This window comes from Hyla sarda, chromosome 2 (assembly GCF_029499605.1).
Source record: "Hyla sarda isolate aHylSar1 chromosome 2, aHylSar1.hap1, whole genome shotgun sequence".
In the NCBI taxonomy this organism is placed as follows: domain Eukaryota; kingdom Metazoa; phylum Chordata; class Amphibia; order Anura; family Hylidae; genus Hyla; species Hyla sarda.
The window spans coordinates 514,687,467-514,709,916 of NC_079190.1; the positions used below are offsets into that span (position 1 = coordinate 514,687,467).

General features: G+C 44.9%; 1 protein-coding gene across 6 annotated transcripts in view; it reads right to left on the reverse strand.

Annotated features, from left to right (window-relative positions):
- The window catches only part of SPAG17 (sperm associated antigen 17), a 251,166-nt gene that overhangs the window by 77,584 nt on the left and 151,132 nt on the right, over positions 1-22,450 (reverse strand). For all 6 annotated transcript variants that reach the window (XM_056559983.1, XM_056559982.1, XM_056559981.1 and 3 more), the window contains exons 5-6: positions 16,283-16,457; positions 3,360-3,536 (exon numbers count right to left, since the gene is read on the reverse strand). In XM_056559983.1, coding sequence (XP_056415958.1) covers positions 3,360-3,536; positions 16,283-16,457 — 352 coding nt within the window. The remainder of the gene's footprint in view (positions 1-3,359; positions 3,537-16,282; positions 16,458-22,450) is intronic.

Genomic DNA, 22,450 nt, shown 5'->3' on the forward strand with positions numbered 1-22,450 from the left:
TGGACTACTTTAGATTTGGTGGAGAACAGTGTCCAGCTTTTTTTTTTGTTTAATATTATTAAAATGGTTAACAAGTGCTTGTGGGGGGAGTGATTTTTGAAATAAAAGTTTTTAAACGTGCTGTGTTTTCTTTTTTTTTTTTTACTTTTCAGGCTTAGTAGTGGAAGCAGTCTTATAGACGGAATCCATTACTAAGCTGGGGTTTATCGTTAGCCCCAAAACCAGCTAGCGCTAATCTCCAATTATTACCCCAGTACTCACCGCCACAGGGGTGCGGGGACGAGCTGGTATCAACAGGCCTGGGGCATTAAAAATGGCGCTCCTGGGCCTAGATGGTAACAGGCTGGCGTTATTTAGGCTGGGGAGGGCCAGTAACAATGGTCCTCGCCCACCTTGGTAATGTCAGGATGTTGTTGCTTGGTTGGTATCTGGCTAAGAATAAAAATACGGGGAACCACAGACGTTTTTTTCCTAAATAATTAAAAAATAAAAATATAAAAAATGTATTGGGTTCCCTGCATTTTTATTCTCAGCCAGATACCAACCAAGCAGCAACAGCCTGACATTACCAGGGTGGGCGAGGACCATTGTTACTGGCCCTCCCCAGCCTAAATAACGCCAGCCTGTTACTGCCTAGGCTCAGGAGTGCCATTTTTGACGCTCCAGGCCTGTTGGTACCGGCTCTTCCCGGCACCCCTGTGGCGGTGGGTACCGGGGTAATAATTGGGGGTTAGCGCTAGCTGTTTTTGAGGCTAACTCTAAGCCCTGGCTTAGTAATGGATTCCGTCTATTAGACAGCTTCCACTACTAAGCCTGTAGAGTAAATTAAAAAAACATTGAAAAAACACAACATGTTTATAAAAATGTATTCCAAAAAACACTCCCCTACAAGCCCACATTAACCATTTTATTAGTATAACAAAAAAAAAAAAAAAAAGAAAACGTTGGTCATCGTTGTAGTCCTCCGAATCCAAAGTAGTTCTCTGCATAAACGGATCTGAAAAGAGAAGAAAAAAAACCACAAAAATATTTTAGTACATTTATAGAGCTCTCCCCTGGGGAGAACGCCCATAATGCAGTGTTTCCAAACAGGGAGCCTCCAGTTGTTGCTAAACTACAACTCCCATCATTTCCAGACAGCCTTTGGCTGTCTGAGAATGATGGGTGGTTTAATTTAGCAACAGCTGGAGTCTTGTTCCTAAACTACAACTCCCATGATAGGAATTGAAGTTTAGGAACAGCGAGACTTCAGCTGTTGCTAAACTACAGCTCCCATGATGGGAGTTGTAGTTTAGAAACAGCTGGAGGCACCCTGTTTCTAAACTACAACTTCTAGAATGGAAGTTGTAGTTTAGCAACAGCTGGAGGCACCCCTTTTCCAAACTACAACTTCCATGACAGGAGTTTTAGTTTACAAACAGCTGGAAGCACCCTGGTGTTAAAATGCCAGCCCCGTCTACCACCAGCCCACACTACCTGTTGCAAGACTACAACTCCCAGCATGCCCTTACAGTGAGGACATGCTGCAAGTTGTAGTTGCAACTCTTGGGCGGGTGATTGATACAGGCCAGCTCCCAGAAATATGAAACTACACTGTAATTTCATATTTCCCGGGAGGTGCTGTGAGTGTCTGGTTGGTCTCGGTCAATCACAGCACCGCCTGGAAAATATTAAATAACAGTATAGTTTCCTATTTCTTGGAGCCGGCTCCGCTGCCCCGGCCCCACATCTTCCCCCAGCCCCCGCTCATTTCTCCCCCGCCGCCATTCGTTTACCTGCCACTCATCTCCCCCCAGCCGCCGCTCATCTCTCCCCGCTGCCGCTTATCTCCTCCCAGCCACCGCTCATCTCTCCCCGCTGCCGCTTATCTCCTCCCAGCCGCGGCTCATCTCCACCCTGCCACCGCGGGGAGAAGATAAGTGGCGACCGGGAGAGATGAGCAGCCACAGCGGGTTAAGATTACGGGGAGATATGTGATTTATAGGGGGGCAGTGGGAGGGGGATGTGAGATGAGCAGGTGCCCGGGCTCCTTTGTACAGATGTGATTTCCTCTCGGCTCCCAGCGGGAAATATGGAATCCGCGCTCCAAAGCAAGTTTTGCAAGCCAGCTCCAGACTTTCTTACATTTACGCTGTTTTGGAGGCGGTTGCGACTTTTTGTGCGAGTTTCGCACTTGATAAATCTCCGACCACTGCAAAGTGAAAACTGAAACTTGCTTTAATAAGCTCTTCTGTAGTTTTTTGCTTACAGCCAAATGTCGCACAAAAAAATTGCTTAGGCGGCAGCACAGGGGGACGTTCTGTGTGACTTTTGTAAGCAAAAAAACTGCTCTAAATCCCTTGATAAATCTCCCCCATTATTATTATTATTATTATTATTATTAAGTGCTGGATAAACCTATACAACACAAAAGTGGGAATTTTTATTGTATTTGTGCTGATATTTTGGCATTAAGAGGTTGAAAATTTGTCAAATCCTACAGTGGGTGGAGCTAACCGGGGGAAGGGCGGTGCCACAGCATTTACAAGTGATTTATCACGAATAAAAACAGAAAATGCGCACAGCAGCACAGGACAGCAGAGCAAAGCAGCACAGGACAGCAGAGCAAAGCAGCACAGGACAGCAGAGCAAAGCAGCACAGGACAGCAGAGCAAAGCAGCACAGGACAGCAGAGCAAAGCAGCACAGGACAGCAGAGCAAAGCAGCACAGGACAGCAGAGCAAAGCAGCACAGGATGGCAGAGAAAAGCAGCACAGGATGGCAGAGCAAAGAAGAACAGGACAGCAGAGCAAAGCAGCACAGGACAGCAGAGCAAAGCAGCACAGGACAGCAGAGCAAAGCAGCACAGGACGGCAGAGCAAAGCAGCACAGGACAGCAGAGCAAAGCAGCACAGGACGGCAGAGCAAAGCAGCACAGGACGGCAGAGCAAAGCAGCACAGGACAGCAGAGCAAAGAAGAACAGGACGGCAGAGCAAATCAGCACAGGACAGCAGAGCAAAGCAGCACAGGACGGCAGAGCAAAGCAGCACAGGACAGCAGAGCAAAGCAGCACAGGACGGCAGAGCAAAGCAGCACAGGACAGCAGAGCAAAGCAGCACAGGACAGCAGAGCAAAGAAGAACAGGACGGCAGAGCAAATCAGCATGGAACAGCACAGGACATTAAAAATAAAGAAAAAACATGAAAAAAAATAAAAAATAAAAATAAAAGCAACCAAATTATCCATTAAGGTTTCATCAATGATAAGGAATGGCGCTGAGGCTGGGTCACTCTTTTTAGTTTTGTGTTTACATTTCTCTAGTTTTTCAATTTATTACGATTGATTTGCGGTAAAGAATAGCGCAGCAGTCTACACCTACCGTCCGAAGCCGCGTCTGACGCCACCTGATCGTCCGGCAGTGCTGCGTAATTCTGAGATGAGATCCGGATGACGCTGGACACGTGGACGCCAAGATCAGATAGGAGGGCGACGATCTGCGGGTGATACACCCCAAGAATGATGATATAGTGCTGAGCGCCATCGTCTGGCTCATCATCTGCAACACAACAACAATAAAGTCACCAGTGCCTGCCGGGAATCAGAGGTACTGCACAACTACTATACAAGAGAAACAATATACACAGGGATTACACATAGGGGGCAGTATTATAGTAGTTATATTCTTGTATATAGGAGGCAGATTATAGTAGTTATATTGCTGTATATAGGAGCAGTATTATAGTAGTTATATTCTTGTATATAGGAGGCAGTATTATAGTAGTTATATTCTTGTATATAGGAGCAGTATTATAGTAGTTATATTCTTGTATATAGGAGCAGTATTATAGTAGTTATATTCTTGTATATAGGAGCAGTATTATAGTAGTTATATTCTTGTATATAGGAGCAGTATTATAATAGTTATATTCTTGCATATAGGAGCAGTATTATAGTAGTTATATTCTTGTATATAGGAGCAGTATTATAGTAGTTATATTCTTGTATATTGGAGCAGTATTATAGTAGTTATATTCTTGTATATAGAAGCAGTATTATAGTAGTTATATTCTTGTATATAGGAGTAGTATTATAGTAGTTATATTCTTGTATATAGGAGCAGTATTATAGTAGTTATATTCTTGTATATAGGAGAATTATTATAGTAGTTATATTCTTGTATATAGGAGCAGTATTATAATAGTTATATTCTTGTATATAGGAGCAGTATTATAGTAGTTATATTCTTGTATACAGGAGCAGTATTATAGTAGTTATATTCTTGTATAGAAGTACAAGCCAGCATTGGCCCTTTAGGATTTTTCGCACCAGGAACCTTTTCACCATTTGAGCAAGAATGCCTTCTTGATCTGGTGAATATGGACAGAGAGAGCAACCCCATATCGCAGGAGGAAATTATACCCCCACCTGACACATTTAAAGGAGGGGTACCGTCCACTTTCACCCCCCAAATACAACCAGGGAGTAGCCTCGATATATTTTCTGCTCAGGTGATGAAAGATGTCAAATCCCTCATCTACCCCAGTACCACAAGTAATTTATCCCTGAAAGAACAAAAAGCACTCAAATGGCTCCGCACCAGACAAGATTTGGTCATCAAAAAAGCCGACAAAGGTGGGAGTGTAGTGGTGATGTCAAAAGAGTACTACCTGAAGGAAGCGCACCGTCAATTAAAGAACCAGGAGGTATACCTGCCCCTTGCCACGGATCCCACAAATAAAATAATTTCCAGGCTGAGAACATACTTGCACAAGAATGTGGAGAAAGGACTTCTGGACAAGAAGAAAGCTGAAAAGCTTATACCAGAATGCGCAAAAAAACCGCACTGGTATTTTTTACCTAAGGTTCACAAAAGCCTGGAATCTCCCCGGGGAGACCCATTGTTGCAGGAATTGGGGCACCCTTGGAATACCTCTCCCAGTATCTGGACTGGCTATTGAGACCTTTACTGGTAAGTGTACCTTCTTACCTGAAGGACACAGACAGCTTCCTAAAAACTCTAGACAGCACCCAATGGTCTGACTCCTACAGACTGGCTACCATTGATGTAGAGAGCCTCTATACCCGGATCCCACAAGAATTGGGGATCCGGGTAATAGGTGATTTCCTGATCACCGCCGGCAAAAGTGAAGCTTACACTAACTTTGTGAAAGAGGGTTTGGAGTTAATTCTCACCAACAATTGCTTCACATTTGATGGGGATTGGTACTCCCAGCGTACAGGTACGGCGATGGGGACTCCGGTCGCATGTACCTTCGCAAACCTTTTTTTGGCAGCACTTGAGCAGAAGATCATCTACAGTACACAAAATCCTTATATCGGGCACATTAAATTGTACAGTCGAATTGTGGACGATGTGTTTATTGCATGGGAAGGCGAAGAATACGAATTCAATGAGTTTGTGCAGTACCTAAATAATCATAACAGGATGAACATGTTCTTCACCAGTAAATTTTCAGGCGAAAAAATTGAATTTCTGGACGTAGAGATCCACATTAGAGAGGGCAACATAACAACTACAGGATACAGAAAGGAGACAGCCACCAACTCGTATCTCCACTACCAAAGCTATCATCCCCAGCACACAAAAAATGCTCTACCATACAGCCAATACCTCCGGATAAAAAAGATTAATAGTACAGAAGAAGGTTTCATAAAACAAGCTGACGAACTCACCAGCAGATTCCAAGAAAGAGGTTATCCTCCCAGGTTACTAAGAGAAGCTCTGGAGAGAGTGAAAAAGATCCCCCGCAGCGACTTGATCAACAAAAAATATAAGAAAAATAATAAACCTGCCACGTCTGATAAAACGGAAAAAGACATTGAAGAGCAGAGATTCGTTTTTTCTTTTCAATATAACCCTCTTGCCACTGTCATCAGAAAAGCTCTTCTCAATAATTGGCACATTCTCGAAAGAGATCCTGTCCTACAAAAAGCCGCAATGAAAAAACCGCTGGTCACTTTCCGCAGGAGCGAAAGTCTGAAAAACCAATTAGTCTCCTCCTCTTTCTCCAGCAAAAAACTTGGCGAGAACTGGATGGCGAAAAATGAATTAAAAGGAAACTACAAATGTGGGACTTGTATTCACTGCCCCCAGATGTACAGAGGTGCCTACATCAAATTGGGAAACTGTGACATTTCTATACATGACTTTATTTTCTGCAGATCAGAATGGGTCATATATGCGATCCTATGTCCCTGTAAGAGGTACTACATAGGGTCCACCAAACGCTGCTGTCACGATGCCGGCTGGCAGGTAGTGGACCCTCTGTGCCAGAGAGGGATTGGCGTGGACCGTGCTAGTGGACCGGTTCTAAGCCACTACTGGTTTTCACCAGAGCCCGCCGCAAAGCGGGATGGTCTTGCTGCGGCGGTAGTGACCAGGTCGTATCCACTAGCAACGGCTCACCTCTCTGGCTGCTGAAGATAGGCGCGGTACAAGGGAGTAGGCAGAAGCAAGGTCGGACGTAGCAGAAGGTCGGGGCAGGCAGCAAGGATCGTAGTCAGGGGCAACGGCAGAAGGTCTGGAAACACAGGCAAGGAACACACAAGGAACGCTTTCACTGGCACTAAGGCAACAAGATCCGGCAAGGGAGTGCAAGGGAAGTGAGGTAATATAGGGAAGTGCACAGGTGAAAACCCTAATTGGAACCACTGCGCCAATCAGCGGCGCAGTGGCCCTTTAAATCGCAGAGACCCGGCGCGCGCGCGCCCTAGGGAGCGGGGCCGCGCGCGCCGGGACAGAACAGACGGGGAGCGAGTCAGGTAGGGGAGCCGGGGTGCGCATCGCGAGCGGGCGCTACCCGCATCGCGAATCGCATCCCGGCTGGCAGCAGGATCGCAGCGCCCCGGGTCAGAGGACGTGACCGGAGCGCTGCAGCGGAGGGAGTGAAGCGAGCGCTCCGGGGAGGAGCGGGGACCCGGAGCGCTCGGCGTAACAGTACCCCCCCCCTTGGGTCTCCCCCTCTTCTTGGAGCCTGAGAACCTGAGGAGCAGACTTTTGTCAAGGATGTTGTCCTCAGGTTCCCAGGATCTCTCTTCAGGACCACAACCCTCCCAGTCTACTAAAAAAAAATTTTTCCCTCTGACCTTTTTGGCAGCCAAAATTTCCTTGACCGAGAAGACGTCCGAGGAGCCGGAAACAGGAGTGGGAGGAACAGATTTGGGAGAAAAACGGTTGAGGATGAGTGGTTTGAGAAGAGAGACGTGAAAGGCATTAGGGATACGAAGAGAAGGAGGAAGAAGAAGTTTATAAGAGACAGGATTAATTTGACACAAAATTTTGAAAGGACCAAGATAGCGTGGTCCCAACTTGTAGCTAGGGACACGGAAGCGGACATATTTAGCGGAGAGCCATACCTTGTCTCCAGGGGAAAAAACGGGGGGAGCTCTTCTTTTCTTATCCGCGAACCTCTTCATGCGTGAAGAAGCCTGTAAGAGAGAATTTTGGGTCTCTCTCCATATAATGGAAAGGTCACGAGAAATTTCATCCACAGCGGGCAGACCAGAGGGCAAGGGGGTAGGGAGGGGGGGAAGAGGGTGACGGCCGTACACCACGAAAAATGGGGATTTGGAGGAAGATTCAGAGACCCTGAAGTTATACGAAAATTCGGCCCATGGAAGGAGATCTGCCCAGTCATCCTGGCGGGAGGAAACAAAATGTCGCAAATAATCACCCAGGATCTGGTTAATTCTTTCTACTTGTCCATTGGACTGGGGATGATATGCAGAGGAAAAATTTAATTTAATCTTGAGTTGTTTACAGAGAGCCCTCCAGAATTTAGACACGAATTGGACCCCTCTATCCGAGACAATCTGCGTAGGCAACCCGTGAAGACGAAAAATGTGTACAAAAAATTGTTTAGCCAACTGAGGCGCAGAAGGAAGACCAGGAAGAGGGATGAAATGTGCCATTTTGGAGAATCGATCAACGACCACCCAAATAACGGTGTTGCCACGGGAAGGGGGTAAATCAGTAATAAAATCCATACCAATCAGAGACCAAGGCTGTTCGGGGACAGGCAGAGGATGAAGAAAACCAGCGGGCTTCTGGCGAGGAGTCTTATCCCGGGCACAGATAGTGCAGGCTCGCACAAAGTCCCCAACATCCGTCTCCAGAGTCGGCCACCAATAGAAGCGGGAGATGAGTTGCACAGATTTCTTGATGCCCGCATGACCTGCGAGATGGGAGGAGTGACCCCATTTGAGGATTCCGAGGCGTTGGCGTGGAGAAACAAAGGTCTTTCCTGGAGGAGTCTGCCTGATGGAGGCAGGAGAAGTGGAGATCAGGCAGTCAGGTGGAATGATGTGTTGCGGAGGGAGATCAACTTCTGAGGCATCCGAGGAACGAGAGAGAGCATCGGCCCTAATGTTCTTATCGGCAGGACGAAAGTGAATCTCAAAATTAAATCGGGCAAAGAACAGAGACCACCGGGCCTGGCGAGGATTCAGCCGTTGGGCCGACTGGAGGTAGGAGAGGTTCTTGTGGTCGGTGTAGATAATAACAGGAAATCTTGATCCCTCCAGCAGATGCCTCCATTCCTCAAGTGCTAATTTAATGGCTAGAAGCTCTCGATCCCCGATGGAGTAGTTCCTCTCCGCTGGAGAGAAGGTCCTAGAGAAAAAACCACAAGTGACAGCATGCCCGGAAGGATTTTTTTGTAGAAGAACAGCTCCAGCTCCTACTGAGGAGGCATCAACCTCCAATAGGAAGGGTTTGGAAGGGTCAGGTCTGGAGAGCACGGGAGCCGAAGAAAAGGCAGACTTGAGTCGTTTAAAGGAGTCTTCTGCTTGAGGAGGCCAGGACTTGGGATCAGCATTTTTCTTGGTTAAAGCCACGATAGGAGCCACAATGGTAGAAAAATGTGGAATAAATTGCCTGTAATAATTGGCGAACCCCAAAAAGCGTTGGATAGCACGGAGTCCGGAGGGGCGTGGCCAATTTAAGACGGCAGAGAGTTTGTCTGGATCCATCTGTAGTCCCTGGCCAGAGACCAAATATCCTAGAAAAGGAAGAGATTGGCATTCAAACAGACATTTCTCAATTTTGGCATAGAGTTGGTTGTCACGAAGTCTCTGAAGAACCATACGGACATGCTGGCGGTGTTCTTCTAGATTGGCAGAAAAAATTAGGATATCGTCCAGATATACCACAACACAGGAGTATAACAGATCACGAAAAATTTCATTGACAAAGTCTTGGAAGACGGCAGGGGCATTGCACAGTCCAAAGGGCATGACCAGATACTCAAAGTGTCCATCTCTGGTGTTAAATGCCGTTTTCCACTCGTCCCCCTCTCTGATGCGGATGAGGTTATAGGCGCCTCTTAAGTCCAATTTAGTGAAGATGTGGGCACCTTGGAGGCGATCAAAGAGTTCAGAGATGAGGGGTAAGGGGTAGCGGTTCTTAACCGTGATTTTATTAAGACCGCGGTAGTCAATGCAAGGACGTAGGGAGCCATCTTTTTTGGACACAAAGAAAAATCCGGCTCCGGCAGGAGAGGAGGATTTACGGATAAAGCCCTTTTTTAGATTCTCCTGGACGTATTCGGACATGGCAAGAGTCTCTGGGGCAGAGAGAGGATAAATTCTGCCCCGGGGTGGAGTAGTACCCGGGAGGAGGTCGATAGGGCAATCATAAGGCCTGTGAGGAGGTAGAGTCTCAGCTTGTTTTTTGCAGAAAACATCCGCGAAGTCCATATAGGCCTTAGGGAGACCGGTTACTGGAGGAACCACAGAGTTACGGCAAGGGTTACTGGGAACCGGTTTTAGACAGTTCTTGGAACAAGAGGACCCCCAACTCTTGATCTCCCCAGTGGACCAATCCAGGGTTGGGGAATGAAGTTGAAGCCAGGGAAGTCCAAGAAGAATCTCCGAGGTGCAATTGGGGAGGACCAAAAGTTCAATCCTCTCATGATGAGATCCGATGCTCATAAGAAGGGGCTCCGTGCGGAAACGTATGGTACAGTCCAGTCTTTCATTATTTACACAATTGATGTAGAGGGGTCTGGCGAGACTGGTCACTGGGATGTTGAACCTGTTGACGAGAGAGGCCAAAATAAAATTTCCTGCAGATCCAGAGTCCAAGAAGGCCACTGTAGAGAAGGAGAAGGCAGAGGCAGACATCCGCACAGGCACAGTAAGACGTGGAGAAGCAGAGTAGACATCAAGGACTGTCTCACCTTTGTGCGGAGTCAGCGTACGTCTTTCCAGGCGGGGAGGACGGATAGGACAATCCCTCAGGAAGTGTTCGGTACTAGCACAGTACAGGCAGAGGTTCTCCATACGGCGTCGTGTCCTCTCTTGAGGTGTCAGGCGAGACCGGTCGACCTGCATAGCCTCCACGGCGGGAGGCACAGGAACAGATTGCAGGGGACCAGAGGAGAGAGGAGCCGAGGAGACGAAACGCCTCGTGCGAACAGAGTCCATATCTTGGCGGAGTTCCTGACGCCTTTCAGAAAAACGCATGTCAATGCGAGTGGCTAGGTGAATAAGTTCATGTAGATTAGCAGGAATTTCTCGTGCGGCCAGAACATCTTTAATGTTGCTGGATAGGCCTTTTTTGAAGGTCGCGCAGAGGGCCTCATTATTCCAGGACAATTCTGAAGCAAGTGTACGGAATTGTACGGCATACTCGCCAACGGAAGAATTACCCTGGACCAGGTTCAACAGGGCAGTCTCAGCAGAAGAGGCTCGGGCAGGTTCCTCAAAGACACTTCGGATTTCCGAGAAGAAGGAGTGTACAGAGGCAGTGACGGGGTCATTGCGATCCCAGAGCGGTGTGGCCCATGACAGGGCTTTTCCGGACAGAAGACTGACTACGAAAGCCACCTTAGACCTTTCAGTGGGAAACAGGTCCGACATCATCTCCAGATGCAGGGAACATTGGGAAAGAAAGCCACGGCAAAACTTAGAGTCCCCATCAAATTTATCCGGCAAGGATAAGCGTATCCCAGGAGCGGCCACTCGCTGCGGAGGAGGTGCAGGAGCTGGCGGAGGAGATGACTGCTGAAGCTGTGGTAGCAACTGTTGTAGCATAACGGTCAGTTGAGACAGCTGTTGGCCTTGTTGCGCTATCTGTTGTGACTGCTGGGCGACCACCGTGGTGAGGTCAGCGACAACTGGCAGAGGAACTTCAGCGGGATCCATGGCCGGATCTACTGTCACGATGCCGGCTGGCAGGTAGTGGACCCTCTGTGCCAGAGAGGGATTGGCGTGGACCGTGCTAGTGGACCGGTTCTAAGCCACTACTGGTTTTCACCAGAGCCCGCCGCAAAGCGGGATGGTCTTGCTGCGGCGGTAGTGACCAGGTCGTATCCACTAGCAACGGCTCACCTCTCTGGCTGCTGAAGATAGGCGCGGTACAAGGGAGTAGGCAGAAGCAAGGTCGGACGTAGCAGAAGGTCGGGGCAGGCAGCAAGGATCGTAGTCAGGGGCAACGGCAGAAGGTCTGGAAACACAGGCAAGGAACACACAAGGAACGCTTTCACTGGCACTAAGGCAACAAGATCCGGCAAGGGAGTGCAAGGGAAGTGAGGTAATATAGGGAAGTGCACAGGTGAAAACCCTAATTGGAACCACTGCGCCAATCAGCGGCGCAGTGGCCCTTTAAATCGCAGAGACCCGGCGCGCGCGCGCCCTAGGGAGCGGGGCCGCGCGCGCCGGGACAGAACAGACGGGGAGCGAGTCAGGTAGGGGAGCCGGGGTGCGCATCGCGAGCGGGCGCTACCCGCATCGCGAATCGCATCCCGGCTGGCAGCAGGATCGCAGCGCCCCGGGTCAGAGGACGTGACCGGAGCGCTGCAGCGGAGGGAGTGAAGCGAGCGCTCCGGGGAGGAGCGGGGACCCGGAGCGCTCGGCGTAACAGCTGCCTTTTTTCTAGATTCAGGGAACACAAACGGTCCCTTAAAACAGGGATCGGCTCGGCCAGACTAATCGAGCATATGAAGGTTCCCCACAACAGTGACGAAAAAACACTGATTTTCTGCGGCATAGAAAAAATAGCCACCGGGGGCTCAGCCAGAGAGAAAGTCCTCCGACAGCGAGAGGCACATTGGATCATTAGGACCGATGCTATGGGCATTTTGGGGGTTAATGATCGCAATGAGCTTATAGTATTTCTGTGAGCTCCAGTGTATGACGCCCCGTACACTGACATGAACTGATTCTACAATCCACGTGTACATATAGATTTCCCCTTTTGTTTGAATTTATCTCACTCCCCCCTTACACATTTTATATTCTTATTGCAACTTCTTCGTTTTTATCCACTTTGATAACATTTTTTGTGAATGTCAATCACGTACCTGAACAGGTAACACTAGTCTCCTCCTACCGAGGATGACGTCATAGGAGCGCCCAGATAAAGGATGCGCTTAGACAGACACGAGGTGAGGCCCGAAGAAGCGGTTTTAACCGCGAAACGAGCTCGTAGCTGTCACCGCTCAGCTCCGGCTGTAGCGATCTCTCCGTATCATCTCCCGTACAGCGGCCGGACGTACATGGACTAATACAGTGACACAGCGCTAGAAGGGTGAGTGCAGAAGCAACCTTTTTTTCTCACTTTGCTATTTTGGACATTGTTCTCTCCTGCTTTTTTGCACCACCCCGCTCCATACCTCCGACTTCCCCTGTCACAGTGTACACACTCCCGGATATTGTGGGTGACCGCGGTGCGGTCCTATCTCTCTATCTCCCCTCCACATTATAGTAGTTATATTCTTGTATATAGTAGCAGTATTATAGTAGTTATATTCTTGTATATAGGAGCAGTATTATAGTAGATATATTCTTGTATATAGGAGCAGTATTATAGTAGTTATATTCTTGTATATTGGAGCAGTATTATAGTAGTTATATTCTTGTATATAGGAGCGGTATTATAGTAGTTATATTCTTGTATATAGGAGCAGTATTATAGTAAATATATTCTTGTATATAGGAGTAGTATTATAGTAGTTATATTCTTGTATATAGGAGCGGTATTATAGTAGTTATATTCTTGTATATAGGAGCAGTATTATAGTAAATATATTCTTGTATATAGGAGTAGTATTATAGTAGTTATATTCTTGTATATAGGAGCAGTATTATAGTAGTTATATTCTTGTATATAGGAGCAGTATTATAGTAGTTATATTCTTGTATATAGGAGCAGTATTATAGTAGTTATATTCTTGTATATAGGATGCAGTATTATAGTAGTTATATTCTTGTATATAGGAACAGTATTATAGTAGTTATATTCTTGTATATAGGAGGCAGTATTATAGTAGTTATATTCTTGTATATAGGGGACAGTATTATAGTAGTCATATTCTTGTATATAGGGGACAGTATTATAGTAGTTATATTCTTGTATATAGGAGCAGTATTATAGTAGTTATATTCTTGTATATAGGAGCAGTATTATAGTAGTTATATTCTTGTATATAAGAGACAGTATTATAGTAGTTATATTCTTGTATATAGGAGCAGTATTTTAGTAGTTATATTCTTGTATATAGGAGCAGTATTATAGTAGTTATATTCTTGTATATAGGGGACAGTATTATAGTAGTTATATTCTTGTATATAGGAGCAGTATTATAGTAGTTATATTCTTGTATATAGAAGCAGTATTATAGTAGTTATATTCTTATATATAGGAGCAGTATTATGGTAGTTATATTCTTGTATATAGGAGGCAGTATTATAGTAGTTATATTCTTGTATATAGGAGCAGTATTATAGTAGTTATATTCTTGTATATAGGAGGCAGTATTATAGTAGTTATATTCTTGTATATAGGAGCAGTATTATAGTAGTTATATTCTTGTATATAGATGGAGTATTATAGTAGTTATATTCTTGTATATAGGAGCAGTATTATAGTAGTTATATTCTTGTATATAGGAGCAGTATTATAGTAGTTATATTCTTGTATATAGGAGGAGTATTATAGTTGTTATATTCTTGTATATAGGAGCAGTATTATAGTAGATATATTCTTGTATATAGGGGGCAGTATTATAGTAGTTATATTCTTGTATATAGGGGGCAGTATTATAGTAGTTATATTCTTGTATATAGGAGTATTATATTAGTTATATTCTTGTATATAGGGGGCAGTATTATAGTAGTTATATTCTTGTATATAGGAGCAGTATTATAGTAGTTATATTCTTGTATATAGGGGGCAGTATTATAGTAGTTATATTCTTGTATATAGGAGCAGTATTATAGTAGTTATATTCTTGTATATAGCAGCAGTATTATAGTAGTTATATTCTTGTATATAGGAGCAGTATTGTAGTAGTTATATTCTTGTATATAGGAGGCAGTATTATAGTAGTTATATTCTTGTATATAGGAGGCAGTATTATAGTAGTTATATTCTTGTATATAGGAGCAGTATTATAGTAGTTATATTCTTGTATATAGGAGGCAGTATTATAGTAGTTATATTCTTGTATATAGGAGGCAGTATTTTAGTAATTATATTCTTGTATATAGGGGACAGTATTATAGTAGTTATATTCTTGTATATAGGGGCAGTATTATAGTAGTTATATTCTTGTATATAGGAGCAGTATTATAGTAGTTATATTCTTGTATATAGGAGGCAGTATTATAGTAGTTATATTCTTGTATATAGGAGCAGTATTATAGTAGTTATATTCTTGTATATAGGAGGCAGTATTACAGTAGTTATATTCTTGTATATAGGAGCAGTATTATAGTAGTTATATTCTTGTATATAGGAGCAGTATTATAGTAGATATATTCTTGTATATAGGAGACAGTATTATAGTAGTTATATTCTTGTATATAGGAGCAGTATTATAGTAGTTATATTCTTGTATATAGGAGACAGTATTATAGTAGTTATATTCTTGTATATAGGAGCAGTATTATAGTAGTTATATTCTTGTATATAGGAGCAGTATTATAGTAGTTATATTCTTGTATATAGGAGGCAGTATTATAGTAGTTATATTCTTGTATATAGGAGCAGTATTATAGTAGTTATATTCTTATATATAGGGGGGCAGTATTATAGTAGTTATATTCTTGTATATATAGGAGCAGTATTATAGTAGTTATATTCTTGTATATAGGAGGCAGTATTATAGTAGTTATATTCTTGTATATAGGAGCAGTATTATAGTAGTTATATTCTTATATATAGGGGGCAGTATTATAGTAGTTATATTCTTTTGTATATATATAGGTGCAGTATTATAGTAGTTACATTCTTGTATATAGGAGCAGTATTATAGTAGTTATATTCTTGTATATAGGGGCAGTATTATAGTAGTTATATTTTTGTATATAGGAGCAGTATTATAGTAGTTATATTCTTTTATGCAGGAGGCCGTATTATAGTAGTTATATTCTTGTATATAGGAGCAGTATTATAGTAGTTATATTCTTGTATATAGGAGCAGTATTATAGTAGTTATATTCTTGTATATAGGAGCAGTATTATAATAGTTATATTCTTGCATATAGGAGCAGTATTATAGTAGTTATATTCTTGTATATAGGAGCAGTATTATAGTAGTTATATTCTTGTATATAGGAGAATTATTATAGTAGTTATATTCTTGTATATAGGAGCAGTATTATAGTAGTTATATTCTTGTATATAGGAGAATTATTATAGTAGTTATATTCTTGTATATAGGAGCAGTATTATAATAGTTATATTCTTGTATATAGGAGCAGTATTATAGTAGTTATATTCTTGTATATAGGAGCAGTATTATAGTAGTTATATTCTTGTATATTGGAGCAGTATTATAGTAGTTATATTCTTGTATATAGGAGCAGTATTATAGTAGTTATATTCTTGTATACAGGAGCAGTATTATAGTAGTTATATTCTTGTATATAGGAGCAGTATTATAGTAGTGATATTCTTGTATATAGGAGCAGTATTTTAGTAGTTATATTCTTGTATATAGGAGGCAGTATTATAGTAGTTATATTCTTGTATATAGGGGCAGTATTATAGTAGTTATATTCTTGTATAAAGGAGCAGTATTATAGTAGTTATATTCTTGTATATAGGAGACAGTATTATAGTAGATATATTCTTGTATATAGGAGCAGTATTATAGTAGTTATATTCTTGTATATAGGAGCAGTATTATAGTAGATATATTCTTGTATATAGGAGGCAGTATTATAGTAGATATATTCTTGTATATAGGAGCAGCATTATAGTAGATATATTCTTGTACATAGGAGCAATATTATTTAAAAAAAGATGTACAACCCATAGTGTTACTTCTTAGTTACCAATATAAATGTTGGTGTCCTCTTCTTCTCCTCTGCGTATAAGAGCGGTGTCTTTCTTTATAGGAGGCGGAGCTTCTGAAACTTTTTTCCCTTTGGCTTTTGCAGAACCTTTTCCACTACAGGGTTTAGCCTTTGTGTTCTTAGCTGCTTTCTGTTTCAGTTTGTCTTCTGGAAGCTAAGAGAGAAAAATGTCACTATCTTTCTATCTATCTCATATCTATCTATCTATCTCATATCTATCTATATCATATATATCTATCTCTCTATCTCATATCTATCTCATATCTATCTATCTCTCATATCTATCTCATATCTATCTATCTCATATCTATATATATCATATTTATCTATCTATCTCATATCTATCTATCTATCTCACATCTATATATCTCATATCTATATATCTCATATCTATCTATCTATCTATCTCATATCTATATATCTCATATCTATCTATCTCATATCTATATATCTTACATCTATCTATCTATCTCATATCTATCTATCTCATATCTATATATATCATATTTATCTATCTATCTCATATCTATCTATCTCATATCTATCTATCTCATATCTATCTATCTATCTCATATCTATCTCCATTCCTATATGTTCAGTTGCTCCCGGACACGTTGAGGTCTGTCAGTAATAATTCCTGTACGTTGCGGCTGGTTATTGTCTGTTGTCTCCTATAATCCTCTGTACAGGACGCTCTACATTCTCCAGGCCTCCTCCACCGTGTGGTCCAGCCCATTCCCCTTCTCATACAATAAGCAGGAGCTGCCGACAGCTACTGAATTACTAAATGTAGATAAAGTATGACAGCCATACACAGTACATAGTGCCATATACACAGTACATAGTGCCATATACACAGTACATAGTGCCATATACACAGTACATAGTGCCATATACACAGTACATAGTGCCATATACACAGTACATAGTGCCGTATACACAGTACATAGCGCCGTATACACAGTACATAGTGCCGTATACACAGTACATAGTGCCATATACACAGTACATAGTGCCGTATACACAGTACATAGTGCCATATACACAGTACATAGTGCCATATACACAGTACATAGTGCCGTATACACAGTACATAGCGCCGTATACACAGTACATAGTGCCGTATACACAGTACATAGTGCCATATACACAGTACATAGTGCCATATACACAGTACATAGTGCCGTATACACAGTACATAGTGCCGTATACACAGTACATAGTGCCGTATACACAGTACATAGTGCCATATACTGTCAGGATCCGGATACTGTGAGGATACTGGTGGTGGATCCTCTGTGTCAGTGGGGTGATGACGTGGGCCGTATCAGGGGAACGGAGTCTAAGGGGTTACTGGTATTCACCAGAGCCCGCCCCAAAGCGGGATGGACTTGCTGCGGCAGGTAACGCCCAGGTCGTTCCACCCGATAGCGACTCAACCCCAACTGACGGCTGAGACAGGCGCGGTACAAGGGATTAGGAAAGAGCAAGGTCGGACGTGGCAGAAGGTCAGGGCAGGCAGCAAGGATCGTAGTCAGGGGCAACGGCAGGAGGTCTGGAACACAGGCTTGGGACATACAAGGAAACGCTTTCACTGGCACAATGGCAACAAGATCCGGCAATACAGGGAAGGGGAAGTGAGGTGATATAGACAGTGCACAGGTGATTTCACTAATTTGGGCCAGGCGAGAATCAGCGGCGCACTGGCCCTTTAAATCGCAGAGAGCTGGCGCGCGCGCGCCGGGACTGTACAGACGGGGAACGGGTCTGGTAAGCAGGCTGGGATGCGAACCGCGAGCGGGCGCGTCCCGCATCGCGGATCGCATCCCTGCTAGGGACACTATCACAGCGCTCCCGGTCAGCGGGTCCGACCAGGGCGCTGCGAGCAGGTAAACGCTGCGAGCACTCCGGGGAGGAGCGGGGACCCGGAGTGCTCGGCTTAACAGTACCCCCCCCCCCCTTGGGTCTCCCCCTCTTTTTGGAACCCGAAAATTTGTTAATGAGGTCCTTGTCGAGGATGTTATCCGCGGGTTCCCACGACCTCTACTCAGGGCCGCAATTCTCACAATCTACAAGAATTTTTTTTTTTTTACCTCTGACCGTCTTAGATGTGAGAATTTCTTTAACCGAGAAGACATCGGAGGAGCCAGAGACAGGAGCTGGAGCGACAACCTTGGGAGAGAAGCGGTTAAGGATAAGCGGTTTAAGGAGAGAAACATGAAAAGCGTTAGGAATACGGAGAGAAGGGGGAAGAAGGAGTTTGTAGGAGACAGGATTGATTTGGCATTTGATTTTAAAGGGTCCAAGATAACGTGGTCCCAGTTTATAACTGGGGACACGGAAGCGGATATACTTGGCGGAGAGCCACACTTTGTCTCCAGGAGCAAAGACAGGAGGAGTTCTTCTCTTTTTGTCGGCATGCTTCTTCATCCGGGATGAGGCCTGTATGAGGGATTTTTGAGTCTCCTTCCAGATGGTGGAGAAGTCCCGGGTAACTTCATCAACAGCAGGCAAACCAGAAGAAGTGGGAGTGGGGAGGGGGGGGGGAAGAGGGTGACGGCCGTACACCACAAAGAACGGGGATTTGGCGGAGGATTCAGAGTCTTTGAAATTGTACGAGAATTCAGCCCAGGGTAGAAGATCGGCCCAATCAAAATGGAAGGAAGGAAACAAAATGTCGCAAATAGTCACCAAGGACCTGGTTAACTCTCTCTACTTGCCCATTGGATTGGGGATGATAGGAAGACGAGAAATTTAATTTGATTTTTAGTTGATTACAGAGAGCTCTCCAGAATTTCGACACAAATTGAACGCCTCTATCCGAGACGATATGCGTGGGAAGCCCGTGAAGGCGAAAAATGTGCACAAAAAATTGTTTCGCCAACTGTGGCACAGAAGGAAGGCCTGGAAGTGGAATAAAATGTGCCATCTTGGAGAAACGATCAACGACCACCCAAATGACTGTGTTGCCATGGGATAAAGGCAGGTCCGTTATAAAATCCATGGCAATCTGAGACCATGGCAGCTCAGGGACAGGCAGAGGATGAAGGAGACCGGCAGGCTTCTGGCGAGGAGTCTTGTCCCGGGCACAGACTGTACAAGCCCGAACGAAATCAGCAACATCTGCTTCCAGGGTAGGCCACCAATAAAATCGTGAGATGAGTTGGATGGACTTCTTGACGCCAGCATGGCCGGCGAGGTGCGAGGAATGTCCCCACCTGAGGATTTTGAGGAGCTGGCATGGGGGGACGAAAGTCTTTCCAGGAGGTGTTTGTCTGATAGAAGCTGGAGAAGAGGAGATCAGACACTCAGGAGGAACAATGTGTTGCAGGGGGGCTTCCGTTTCGGAAGCATCAGAGGAACGAGAGAGGGCGTCAGCCCTGATGTTTTTGTCAGCAGGGCGAAAATTAATCTCAAAGTTAAAACGGGCAAAAAACAACGACCACCTAGCCTGGCGTGGGTTCAACTGTTGGGCAGACTGAAGATACGAGAGATTCTTGTGATCCGTGTAGATGATAATTGGGTATTTGGAACCCTCCAGCAGGTGCCTCCATTCTTCGAGGGCTAGTTTAATGGCCAGCAGTTCTCGATCACCAATGGAGTAATTTTTCTCCGCCGGAGAGAAGGTCTTAGAAAAGAAACCACAAGTAATGTTATGTCCAGAAAAGTTTTTTTGTAGGAGTACAGCTCCGGCTCCCACCGAGGAGGTGTCTACCTCCAGCAAGAAGGGTTTAGATGGATCAGGTCTGGAGAGTACAGGAGCAGAAGAAAAGGCAGTTTTGAGACGATTGAATGCCTCGTCCGCTTGGGGAGACCAGGACTTAGGGTTGGCGTTTTTCTTGGTTAGGGCCACAATTGCAAAAAATGCAGCATAAACTGTCGGTAGTAATTGGCAAACCCCAAGAAGCGTTGGATAGCTCGGAGTCCGGAGGGGCGTGGCCAATCTAACACGGCTGACAGTTTGTCTGGGTCCATTTGAAGTTCCTGGCCAGAGACTAAATAACCTAGAAAGGGGAGAGATTGGCATTCAAAGAGACATTTCTCCATCTTGGCATATAACTGATTGTCACGGAGTCTCTGGAGCACCTGGCGGACATGACAGCGGTGTTCTTCGAGACTAGAAGAAAAAATCAAAATGTCGTCCAGGTAAACCACAACACAGGTATATAACAGATCACGAAAAATTTCATTCACGAAGTCCTGGAAGACGGCAGGGGCGTTGCAGAGCCCAAAGGGCATAACCAGATATTCAAAATGTCCGTCTCTGGTATTAAATGCGGTCTTCCAATCATCCCCTTTCCTGATGCGGATGAGATTATATGCGCCTCTTAAATCCAATTTGGTGAAGATGTTAGCGCCACGTAGGCGGTCAAAGAGTTCCGAGATAAGAGGCAGGGCATAGCGGTTTTTTATAGTGATCTTATTTAAACCGCGGTAATCGATGCACGGGCGTAAGGAACCGTCTTTTTTGGAGACAAAGAAGAACCCTGCTCCGGCAGGGGATGAAGACTTGTGGATGAATCCCCTCTTTAAATTTTCTTGGATGTAGTCTGACATGGCTTGAGTTTAAGGAGCAGAAAGCGGGTAGATTCTGCCCCGGGGTGGAGTAGTACCAGGAAGGAGATCAATAGGGCAGTCATAAGGCCTGTGAGGAGGCAAAGTCTCTGCTTGTTTTTTGCAAAAAACATCGGCATAGTCCTGATAGGCCTTGGGGAGACCTGGTATGGGAGGAGTCACTGAGGTTTGACTGACGGGACTGGGAGCAGACGTGAGGCATTTTTTGTGGCAAGAAGGACCCCAGTTCTTGATTTCCCCGGTGGTCCAGTCAAGGGTAGGGGAATGGCGTTGGAGCCAAGGCAGTCCGAGAAGAATTTCAGAAGTGCAGTTAGAGAGGACCAGAAATTTAATTTTCTCGTGATGAGGTCCAATGCACATTAACAGGGGTTCTGTGCGGTAACGCACAGTACAGTCCAATTTTTCACCATTAACAGAAGCGATGTAGAGAGGTCTGGCGAGACTGGTCACTGGGATGTTGAACCTGTTAACGAAAGAGGCCAAAATAAAATTTCCTGCAGATCCAGAATCGAAGAAGGCCACAGCTGAGAAGGAGGAGTTAGAAGAAGAAATCCGCACAGGCACAGTAAGACGTGGAGAAGCAGAGTTCATACCTAGAGCTGTCTCACCTTTGTGCGGAGTCGGAGTGCGTCTTTCCTGACGTGGAGGACGGATAGGACAATCCTTCAGGAAGTGTTCAGTACTGGCACAGTACAGGCATAGGTTCTCATTGCGGCGGCGTGTCCTCTCTTGTAGGGTCAGGCGGGACCGGTCTACTTGCATAGCCTCCACGGCAGAAGGCACAGGAAAAGATTGCAGAGGACCAGAGAAGAGAGGAGCCGGGGAGAGAAATCGCCTCGTGCAAACAAAGTCCATATCCTGATGGAGCTCCTGGCATCTTTCGGAAAAACGCATGTCAATGCGGGTGGCCAAATGGATGAGTTCATGCAGGTTGGCAGGAATTTCTCGTGCGGCCAGTACAGCCTTGATGTTACTGGATAGGCCTTTTTTAAAGGTTGCGCAGAGGGCCTCGTTGTTCCAAGATTATTCAGAGGCGAGGGTACGAAATTGGATGGTGTATTCGCCTACAGAAGAATTTCCTTGGACCAGGTTCAGCAGGGCAGTTTCCGCAGAAGAGGCTCGGGCTGGTTCCTCGAAGACACTACGAACCTCAGCGAAGAAGGACTGTACAGTGGCAGTGACAGAATCATTGCGGTCCCAGAGAGGTGTGGCCCATGACAAGGCCTTCCCAGACAGGAGACTAACCACGAAAGCCACCTTAGACCGTTGTGTGGGAAATTAGTCCGACATCATCTCCAAGTGCAGGGAACATTGCGAGAGAAAACCGCGGCATAGTTTAGAGTCCCCATCAAATTTGTCCGGCAGGGACAAGCGGAGTCTGGAAGCGGCCACTCGCTGCGGAGGAGGTGCAGGAGCTGGCGGAGGAGATGGTTGCTGTAGCTGTGGTAAAAGCTGTTGTAGCATAACAGTCAGTTGAGACAGCTGATGGCCTTGTTGCGCTATCTGTTGCGACTGCTGGGCGACCACCGTGGTAAGGTCAGCGACAACTGGCAGCGGGACCTCAGCGGGATC